Source organism: Charadrius vociferus, unplaced genomic scaffold (assembly GCF_000708025.1).
Source record: "Charadrius vociferus isolate BGI_N301 unplaced genomic scaffold, ASM70802v2 scaffold858, whole genome shotgun sequence".
Lineage (NCBI taxonomy): Eukaryota > Metazoa > Chordata > Aves > Charadriiformes > Charadriidae > Charadrius > Charadrius vociferus.
This window is the reverse complement of record NW_009649724.1, coordinates 2,394,570-2,405,231: the sequence shown is the minus strand read 5'-3', so window position 1 is coordinate 2,405,231 and position 10,662 is coordinate 2,394,570. Positions and strand designations below refer to the sequence as shown.

The 10,662-nt window shown below is 60.2% G+C and overlaps 1 protein-coding gene across 1 annotated transcript in view; it reads left to right on the top strand.

Moving 5' to 3' along the window:
• The window catches only part of ADAMTS15 (ADAM metallopeptidase with thrombospondin type 1 motif, 15), a 25,134-nt gene extending 15,808 nt beyond the window's left edge, over positions 1-9,326 (top strand). Inside the window, exons 3-10 of the mRNA XM_009890825.1 lie at positions 18-490; positions 4,843-4,975; positions 5,617-5,784; positions 6,235-6,518; positions 6,815-6,992; positions 7,113-7,294; positions 7,917-8,092; positions 8,546-9,326. Coding sequence (XP_009889127.1) covers positions 18-490; positions 4,843-4,975; positions 5,617-5,784; positions 6,235-6,518; positions 6,815-6,992; positions 7,113-7,294; positions 7,917-8,092; positions 8,546-9,326 — 2,375 coding nt within the window. The remainder of the gene's footprint in view (positions 1-17; positions 491-4,842; positions 4,976-5,616; positions 5,785-6,234; positions 6,519-6,814; positions 6,993-7,112; positions 7,295-7,916; positions 8,093-8,545) is intronic.
• Positions 9,327-10,662: the final 1,336 nt, after the last annotated feature.

Sequence of the window (10,662 nt, the reverse complement as noted above, 5' to 3'; positions counted from 1 at the left end):
GGGGGGGGCGGCCGGAGCCGCCCCCCTCCTGCAACGCCGCAGCCCCGGCCGCCCCGTCGGGGCCGGAGCATCCCGCTGCGCCGTGGGCTCCGGGCTCACCCCCGGGGTCCTACAGGCGCTGGACAAGTACCGGGGGCGTGGAGGGGGGAAAGGGGGTCGGGCCAAGCGCTTCGCCTCGGTCCCCCGTTACGTGGAGACCTTGGTGGTGGCCGACGAGTCGATGGTGAAGTTCCACGGGGATGACCTCCAGCACTACCTGCTCACCCTGATGGCCACGGCCGCCCGCCTCTACAAGCACCCCAGCATCCGTAACCCCATCCAGATCTCCGTCGTCAAGTTCCTCCTCATCGGGCAGGATGACAAGGGGCCCAAGGTCACCGGCAACGCCGCCCTCACCCTCCGCAACTTCTGCGCCTGGCAGAAGAAGTGGAACAAAGTCAGCGACAAACACCCGGAGTACTGGGACACCGCCATCCTCTTCACCAAGCAGGTGGGTGCAGGGGGGATGAATCGGAGGGGGGCTGTCCCCGATTTCAAGGAGCCCTGCACTGTGCTAAGACCTCCTGCCACCTTGTGCCCCACCTCTGGCACACGCTGGAGGAGATCGCACTCGTGCCCAGTCCCCCCTTTCCCCAAGGGACCCTCCACCCTCAGATGGGGGAGGGGGGGGCAGAGGTGTGGAGCGAGCCTGCTGGAGCCAGCGCACGCTCTCATCTCGGCAGATTTTGGCCAGTAGCCCGGAGAAAGCCCTGCCAGGGGGTGCATGAGGCCAGGAGGTGCGCAAAGGCAGGTTGTCCCCTGTGGGCACAAACCTGCCGCTCCATCCCCTGCCTGCTGGCGGGCCCCTCGGCAGCCGGTGTCTCGGCAGTTTTGGTGCGCAGCGGCCACCACCCCGAAATGTGGGGTGTGAGCCCAGGAGAGGAGGAGTGCGGCCCCGCTTCCCCCTCCCCGGCTGGCAACAGCTCACGGTGCCACCTGCCAAGAAAAAAAAAAAAAACCAAAACCAAAAAGCTAAACCCCAAACCTCTCCCCTCTTCCTCTGACTCATGGTCCTCCTGAGAACCTGGATCTCTCCTCCGCGCGCTGGCTGCTCTGCGTGGACCCAGTTCAGGGCTGGAAGAAAAGCAGTAGAGATGCAGCCAACGCTTGCCGTGAGCTGGCCCCATCGCTGGGGCGGGAGAGGGGCTGCCTTTCGCTCGCCTTTGGCTACGTGGGGTGATTGCTGCGCCAGGATGAGCTCTCCATCCCTCCACCCCGATAAACCGGGTGACACCGACGCAGTGACGCTGCGCCCAGAGCCTCCCCCCAAATGCTCCTCCTCTTCCCTGTGGTCCTGTCTCGGCGCTGGAGCCCTGCGGTGCCCGGCTGCGGGGTGTTGCAGCCCGCACCCCCAAATTGCCAATGGGAGGGGAAAAGGAGGATTCCAGCTTGCAGGGGACCATCACGTTTCACCTACTTGTATTTTCTCCTTCCCCCATCCCTGCCCAGATGTCTTTGGATTAGGGACGGGTCGGGAACTCCCCTCAACAGCAGGGAGACCGTTCCCAAAACGTTTTTCCAGGTCATGCACTCGTGGGTGGGAAGGATACAGCGTCCAACTCGGTTGAGCCGCCCCTAGCCTGGGGTCAGCGCGGGCTGATGGTGGCCTGGAGCAGGAATGATGCTGTGCAGGACGTGTGAGACACCATCCTGCCTATTGTCCTTGTCCCCCACCCACCCCGGGCAGGGACTGTGTCCTCTGTCCGGTTGTAAATCGTGCCGGAGCAGGGGCAGGGTTGAACCCCAGCCTGCTGGAGCAGGTCCTGCCTGTGTGGGGCGGCCACAAAGAGGAGGAACCCTGCTGACACCCCTGCAGGGACCCAGCCAGCTCCATCTCTGGTGGAAACCCGGTGAGGTCACTGGAGCCGCACGTGGGACACGTTCGGTCCCAGCAATTCGAAAGCTGCGGATCACGGACGGGCTGCATTTTTTAAACATTGCTAACCCATCCATTCCTGAAATCCCAAAGCAAGCTTGGTGCGAAGGCACACGATGGAGGAGACATCTGCCTTCCTTGAGTGCATCCATCTGTGGTCCCCTGACACCCCCAAGCTTATCTCCCTGCCAAAAAGCCGTTGCATAAGCCCCCGACTTAAATTTCATCTCAAGCCGGGTTGATAGGCAGTTTCCAGTTGTGTCAACGAGTTGCTGATGAATGGGGCTGTCCCCTCCTGCTCGACTTTGCTCCCTCCCGACGTCGGTCGTGACGGATTGCAGATTTGCCTTCGGGGAGCTCTGTCCTGCTCAGCCGGTGGGTGCAGATGTGCCAGCAACCACAGTCGTGGGACCTTCACCTTCCTACCCTTGTTGGAGGGTCCTGAGGAGCATCCAGCACCCTGCTGCCTCTTGGAAATACCACCGCAGACCACGGCAAAGGGCTTGGACACAATTCTCACCCATTCCGAACCTTGATGTCCCACCAGAAAATATTTGCTGAACATCTTTGACCCGCTGTAAAACCGAAGGGACGCCGCACCAAGGAATGTCTGGTGGTCGCAGCAGATGCTGCGGGGGAATTTGGACACCCACGCTCTGTAGCTTAAGGCTCAGGTTTTTGGGGTCGCTTTGGACACACATGGGAAACCTCCACGGTTGGAAGAGCGCGTATGACCTGGCATCTGGGTATGCAAATCGATGCGCTAGCCACAAGGATCCTCCCCGAGTGACCTGCGGAACATCTTGAAAACTTCACAGGGGGATGGAGGAGTGCCCACAGCTGAAGGGCAGGCTGGCAGGAGAGCCCTGGTGGTGCATGGAGCAGGATGCTTGCAGCCCCCCAGCGTGGCGCGAGGGGCACAGGGCAGCCTCCCTGTATCTGGGCTGGCAGCGGGGGATATCGGTGACGGTGAGCACACGGCGCAAAGGCAGAGCTGGCCCTTTGCGTGCCGCTTCCCCATCTTAAACCTCTCCCATTTCTCTCTCCTCTCCTCCATATCTCCATCCTTGCACCGCTGCTTGCATTGCCTCCCCTCCTGAGCAGGCTGGACCCCCGGCAAGGCTCGGGGGGGAGTTTTTCTGGGGGGGTCAGGACCCCTTATTAGAGCCCAGAGATGCTGCCCAGCCTTGGAAAGCGGGCTGCCCCTAGAGGCTGTGGCTGGGGAGGGTGGTGGGTTAGGGAAAAACCCCACTAAGAGCCGCTCGTTGGCGTATCCCCGCGGTCGGCAGGCGAGGGAAGGGGGTCAGTGTGTCAGCGCAGGGGTCGGGCCGGCAGCCAAAAGCTCGCCGCGCCAGCGAGGAAACGGCGGCTCTTCATAGGGCAGCCAGCGGCCGCCTCTTCCCCGTGATGCTGTGTGTGTCCCCACCTTCACCCCCAAACCCCCGGCGCTGGGACTGCCGCGGGAGAGAGCGTGGGCAGGGGAGGCTCTGGCAATCTGCATCCCTGGGTTAGCTCAGCGCGGTGATGGCACTGGCTCTTGGGGGCATTTTGGGGCAGGGGACCCTGCGCTGGGGCTTGTAACCCCCATTTAGTCTCCCTACGCTCACCCATGGTGGCCCTGCCACCAGGGATGGGGGTTTGCCACCTGATGTCCCTGCCAGCATCCATGCATGGTGGGATCGGGGTCCCAGCCGACAAGGAAAACCGCTGCGGAGCGGAGAGCTGAACCCCGTTGTACGATGGGCTTTTCCACCAGCCGCGACAGCCGGTCCAGACCCAGGCGTTTCTCCGCCTCGCCTCTCCAGAGATCGCGGTCTCGCCTGTGCCTCCAGACTTCGTAGCCACAGGTCTCCTGTTAAAACCATCTCAGCCCTGGCCGGGGCTCTCTGAAGTCATCGGGAACTGTTATTTACCCACGGCTGAACCTGCCCGCGCGGGAATGCCTTCAGCTTGGAAACCTCGCTGGAAATGTTGGCAGAGCCGCTCGTGCGAGATTTCGAGCAACCCAGGCGCTTTGGCTGGGCGAGCGCTGAGCATGAATCACGCTTATTTATAGCACGGGAGCGCCCGGCGAGTCCCTTACGTTTTCTTTTCATGTGGAAAGCTGCTCCCTGGCCCCTGCACGGCCTCCCCGGCAGCTCCCAGTCCAGCTGGGACACCACCGAGGGATGGGGATGATGCTCCCGCCCTCACAAGCCATCAAGAGACCCCAGGGGGCATCCAAGGACAAGGCTGTGGCTGTGCATCTTCAGTCAGGCACTGTTATTTGCACGAGGACCTTTGCAGCCTGAAAAAGGGCAGATCCACCTACAACAGGACCTTTCAAGTCCTCTGTCCCAGCGGCATCTACACGGGGGTCCGGCTGTCCTCAAGTTGGGGGTGGAAGGCTGGGCTTGGTTGCTCCTCGAGGGACGGCTGCAAAGCATCTTGGAGAGATGGGAGCGTTTCCCTTAGCCTTGGGAACCTCTGGACGTAGTCCAGGGGCTTCTTGTTCCTAGGAAGATGTTGAGAAATGAGGTTGAGAAGCGGGTCAGCTGTGAGACCAAGGCCAGGTGCCTTCCCCTCCACCCGCTCGGGTCCGGTCCTTGAGCTCACCCTGGAGAACCAGAGCCAGGCTGACTCCTCCGTGCCGAAACCAGCTCCACCCTGGCCAGAGCAGCAGTTCAGGTGGGAAAAGCTGTTGCTGAAGGCAGGGGAGGATGCTACACACAAAAAGCATCCCCGCTGCCAGGGTTAAATGCAAACACATCACTGCAGCCTGGTCAGGGTGAGGGTTCCTGCCACCACAGCCTGGTGTGGTCCCCATCCCTTTGGGCTGCCGCCCCCCCAGTAGCCTGGTATCAGGTCCCCATGGGGTACCGGGGATGGGGAAACTGTGACATCCGTGCTGGCCCCAGGACTAACCCCTTGCCCTCCGTGCCTCGCAGGACCTGTGCGGTGCCACCACCTGCGACACGCTGGGGATGGCAGACGTGGGCACCATGTGCGACCCCAAGCGCAGCTGCTCCGTCATCGAGGACGATGGGCTGCCGTCGGCTTTCACCACCGCCCACGAGCTGGGTAAGGCTCCCTGCTCTCCCCATCCTCTCGGGAGGAACGCCGGGAGCCGGCGAGGTTCGAAATAACCCTGGTTTCAGCCTCTGGAAGATCAGACAATAACCAGCATCTAGTGATGGGGAAACTCCACGAGTCCCCCCCGCCCCGAGCTGGGTGCGAAAGAGCTGCTGAGAAAGCAAAAGGCTTTGCTGTTGTGGTTGTTACCTCAGTGGGTTTCCAGGATTTGGGAGTCCTGAAATAACAGGCGGAGGGCACACCTACCCCCAGAGACATTTGCGTTGTTCGGCAGGAGGGAGGGGGGACGAGTGCTGAAGTCTCCTTCTCTTTGCAATTTCCCTTGTCTTTCCTTTTCCTTTCCTGCACACACACAGCAGCCAGGACAGTGTGCCGGAAAGCACGCTGCCTCGGGGATGCTGCCAGTAGGGTGGCTCACGTATGCCGGTCCTGCGAGCTCCTGGCATCTTCATGGGGCATTTGTGAGCATCATCCTTCCCCGGGTATCTCCTGGGCTGCCCACAGCCATTGCAATCCTTGCAAGGCTCTGCCCCACTCCGTGCCTCAGTTTCCCCAATTGCTGTGGGGGCCCTAACCTGAGTGTCAAGTCGGGTTGTTCATGCTGCCCCTCCTTTCCTTCCCCACCCCAGGCCACGTCTTCAACATGCCCCACGACAACGTGAAGGCCTGCGAGGAGGTCTTCGGTCAGCTGAAGACCAACCACATGATGTCCCCCACCCTCATCCAGATCGACCGCGCCAACCCCTGGTCAGCCTGCAGCGCTGCCATCATCACTGACTTCCTCGACAGCGGCCACGGTGAGCCCTCCTGTGCCCCTCACCCTCTTACCTGTGTTCCTGCCCCATGGGAGCAGGACCTGTCCCTGGGGCTGGTTACCGGGAGAGGCTGATGGGCTGTAGAGCAACTCTTCTAACTTGGTTTGCAGAGAGGGGCGAAGGAAATGGGGAGTTTGGTGGTGTTTCTGCACCAGACGAGCTTTGGTGGTGGTGGGGTGTCCCCAGCAGTGATGTCTGCCCTGAGGCTGCTGGCAGCAAGAGATGGAGTCCCTTGGGTCTGGGATGCAGCTGGCCTTGCGGGCATCCCTGGGGTACCACCCGGTCCCGCTGGTGGTGTGCGGCTGGAATAGCGTTGGCCAAATCCCCGGCAGCCATCCCTTACCTCCCCGCAGCGACGCTCTCCCTCCCCACCCTGGTCCACACAACATCCCCCGAGGACCCTGTAGACCCCCTCCATCCCCACTCCCGCAGGAGACTGCTTGCTGGACCAGCCTGCCAAACCCATCCCTCTGCCCGAAGACCTGCCGGGGACGAGCTACAGCCTGAACCAGCAGTGCGAGCTGGCCTTCGGCGTGGGCTCCAAGCCCTGCCCGTACATGCAGTACTGCGCCAAGCTCTGGTGCACGGGCAAAGCCCGCGGGCAGATCGTCTGCCAGACCCGTCACTTCCCCTGGGCGGATGGCACCGGCTGCGGCGAGGGACGCTTCTGCTTGAAGGGTGCCTGCGTTGAGAGGCATAACATCAGTAAGTACAGGGTGAGTACCTGCGCCGTGAGCCCCGAAAACATCCCGCCGGGTCGTCCTGAGTGTTTGCAAGGGAGCAATCCCCCACCTCCTGGTGTTGATGGGGGACACCGATGTGAAAAGTGATGGAGGTCCTTTGGGTATTGCATATTTCTCAAGGAGGGATGCTGCTGCTCCGCTCCATCCAGCCCCGGGCCGGTTTTGGGGCAGAGGTTTTGCTTGCGAAAGGATGGCTCCAAGTCCGGCTCGGGATGGACAGAGCTGGCGGTGAAGGGGATGCAGCACCTCATCCCTCCACATCCCCGCAGGTGGACGGCGGCTGGGCAAAGTGGGCGCCCTACGGGCAGTGTTCGCGGACGTGCGGCGGTGGGGTGCAGCTGGCCAAGCGGGAGTGCACCGACCCGGTGCCTGCCAACGGGGGCTCCTACTGCGAGGGCGTCCGCGTCAAGTACCGCTCCTGCAACCTGGACCCCTGCCCTGCTGCAGGTAAGGGGCTGGAGCTCAGCTTGCTCATGGTTGTGTGCCATGACCTGTAACAACCCCATAAAACCAGTGCCTGAGGTCCGGACTGGTCCCCAATCCCATACACATCCCCGTTTCTTCCAGTGCCGGGGAAGAGCTTCCGCGAGGAACAGTGTGAGGCTTTCAACGGCTACAGCCACAGCACCAACCGTCTCACCGCCTCCGTCTCCTGGGTCCCCAAATACTCCGGCGTCTCGCCCCGGGATAAATGCAAGCTCATCTGCCGGGCTAACGGCACCGGCTACTTCTACGTGCTAGCACCCAAGGTTGGTGAGGGACCCCCAGGGTCAGCGTCTGGGCCGTAGGATGGCTCCAGCGTGCTTGGAAATGAATGTGTTTTCCTTGGCTGTTGGGCAGCTGGTGTTAGATGTAGAGGAGGGGAATCCACCAGGCTGGTATGAAATCAGTGTGTACGTGTCTGCTTATTTATTTTGGGGCTGGAGCTGGCCCGTGGAAGGTCTTCCTCAAGGTTTGTAAAGGTGCCTCTGGGATATGCCCATAGTCCTGAAATAGAGGATGATAATTACGGCGCTGAGGAAGGGATGTGGATTCCGGACAGGGTGGGTGGCCAGATGTGGGACTGAGATGGGTGGTGTTATCTTGTCTTCCTCATACAGCCCATTCCCTTTGCACTGATGCAATGAAAAGGGAAGAAAATAATGCAGATGCAGCAGAAAAGGGATATCATCCCATCTTTCTCTTCTTAGAGACCCTAAAAATCCCAACTGCAAAAGAGAACACTAGCAAAGGGCGACATGGTGTCCTGCCAGCATCTCCTCAGGACCTGCTGGATGGATTCGGGTAGCCCTGGGTTGAATGGCTGTTTCAAGGGGGGCTGTGGGGTGGCACAGGGAAATGCAGCAGCTCGTTTTGCTCCCCCTCGTGCAGGTTGTGGACGGCACCCCTTGCTCTCCAGACTCCACCTCGGTCTGCGTCCAGGGCAAGTGCATCAAAGCGGGCTGCGACGGGAAGCTGGGCTCCAAGAAGAAGTTCGACAAATGCAGCGTGTGTGGAGGAGACAACAAGAGCTGCAAGAAGGTCTCGGGCTTGTTCACCAAACCCATGTAAGTGTTAGGTGACCACGTGCACTTCCCCCGCTCCCAGTTCTGCTTTTTGGGGTGGATGCAAGAAGGTGGTGGAGATGGTGACGGGGGCTAAGTCCATCCCGAGCAAACTCTCCTAGTGCTCGTGTACATCACTGCGTGGAGACCTGGGCTAGGTCTGAAGGAGAAGCAGGACACATTTAACATGCTATCGGCTTCTGCTGGTTGAGTTATCTCTGGTAGGTCCATAGTGTTGAGCCAGAGGAGATGAAGCATCTTCTCATATCGGGGTGACCTCAGCCAAGACGAAACTCAGCATAGGAAGGAAATTCAAAATTTTCTTTATGGGAAGGAAGAGACAACCATAGGGGGGGAAGATCTTAAGTCTGTAGCTGCAGAGCTTTGGGTTGAGGTCACATCGTAGCAGGATGCCCCCCGGCCTGATGGCCTGCCCTGCCTGCTCTTCTCTTCCAGGCACGGCTACAACTTCGTGGTGGTCATCCCCGCGGGAGCCTCCAACATCGACATCAGGCAGAGGGGCTACAAAGGGCTGATCAGCGATGACAACTACCTGGCGCTGAAGAACGGGCAGGGCAAGTACCTGCTGACCGGCCACTTCATCGTCTCGGCCGTGGAGAGGGACCTGATGGTGAAGGGCAGCGTCCTGCGGTACAGTGGCACCAGCACCGCTGTCGAGAGCCTCCAAGCCTTCAAGCCCATCCAGGAACCCCTGACTTTGGAGGTGCTCTCTGTGGGGAAGATGACCCCTCCTCGGGTGCGCTACTCCTTCTACCTCCCCAAGGAGAGCAAGGAGGACAAGTCCTCCTACAAGAAGGAGGGCAAGACCCCACCGGACCTCAACAACAGTGTCCTCAGCCTGTCCAACCGCTTGGACGGTGGGAGACCGAGCTACAAACGTCCCTCCTACAAGTGGGCGGCAGGCGGCTGGGAGGCTTGCTCCGTCACCTGTGGTGATGGGTTGCAGAAGCGTTCGGTGGCTTGTCGCGACTCCTACGGCCAACCGGCCGCCGAGTGCGATGCCGCACAGCGACCAGCCGACGTCCGGCTCTGTGGGGAGCCCTGCCCGGCCTGGGAAGCTGGACCTTGGTCTCCCTGCTCCAAGAGCTGCGGTCGGGGTTTCAAGAGACGGGCGTTGAAGTGCTCGGTCCCGAGCGGGCGCCTGCTGCCCCGGGAGAGTTGCAATTTTCGGAGGAAGCCGCAGGAGCTGGATTTTTGCACCTTGAGGCCGTGCTGAGCGGGGTCAAGGGGTGTCTGCGAGGAAGGGCATGGTGTCCCTCTGGTTGGACGTGGCCGAGCGACAGCCAAGGGATGGGAGAGGGGGAGATGTCCATAGCACATAGCAAACGGGGGTGGGGGTGGGTAAACAAAAAAAGAAAAAAATGAGGGAAACAAAGGACCTGGGTTTGGGGACAGAGCACGCACACCCCATGTGCCCGGGAGAGAGGGATTTTACCGACCAGGTCACTCAGAGACAGGGCAGGGACGAACATCTACCTCGAAGCCGCCAAATGATGCGGAAACCCACCAGCAGAGGCCGGGAGTCGGGGGGTGGGAGGGATGGATGGAAACGAAGGGGATCGCTGCCCGGGATGGATCTGAGGGACAGGCAGGGAGATGCCCCTAAATTGCACAGTCGAAGCCTCCCCCCGTCTTTCCAGGGCCGAGCTTACCTCCCCCCTCCCCGGTCTCCCCCGACACTCGCGCTAAAAGGGACCAAAAGGATTTACCGATGCAACGACGGCGAATCACACCATCCAACCACCGGTGTGACGAGGCTTGGGCACCTCCAGGGCTCGCCGGCGATGGCTTTGCAGCCCGGGCAGTGTGGAGAGCCCCAGAAGCATCCCTGGGCCAGGCTGGAAGGTGGTTGGCTTTCTTTTCGTTTTCTCCTCATGTTTATGACCTGACCAGTGTAGATTTTTTTTTTTTTTTTTTTTAATGGTGCTTAACTCTGTATTTTGTTAACCTCCTTCCTCCCCTCCTCGATGGATGTAAACCTTGCGGAGCGGGGACGGCGTTATTCCCAGTGGGCGTTATTTCCCCATCCTATGGTGCTTTGGGATGGGGCTGTGCCAACATCCAGCGTGTAGCTGGATGCTCCTTTATACCCCCAAGGCCATGGCAGGTTGTAAACTGCCCTCTTGAAGTTTTTCAGGGCTAAAAGGGATCACTACGGACCTGAGATCTGAGCTGTCATTCCAAAAAAAAAAAAAAAAATCAAAAAAGAAAAAAAAAAATCAAGCAACTGTACTGTAGTACCATGGTGCGGTGCCCTACGGGGTCAGACACAGCCCCGTGAGCCACCAGTACTTGACTCCGCTCTGGAAATGGTGCTTGCTGCTTACTGGGACCAGTATGCCGTGCCCAGACATCCCACCGCCCTCCGGCCTTTGGGCCAGGTTGGGTTATTTTTCCTCTGCATTAATCCCCGCCTGAGATATCCTGAGCTGAACTCCAGCGGAGCCAGGGCGACCTTCCTGGCATAGCTTTTGAGCTGCAGGAGTGGAAGATAAGTTCAAGTCTTGGGTTTTCCTGGGGGAAAAGGGGCTCAGCGGGGTTCGGGCGAGCAG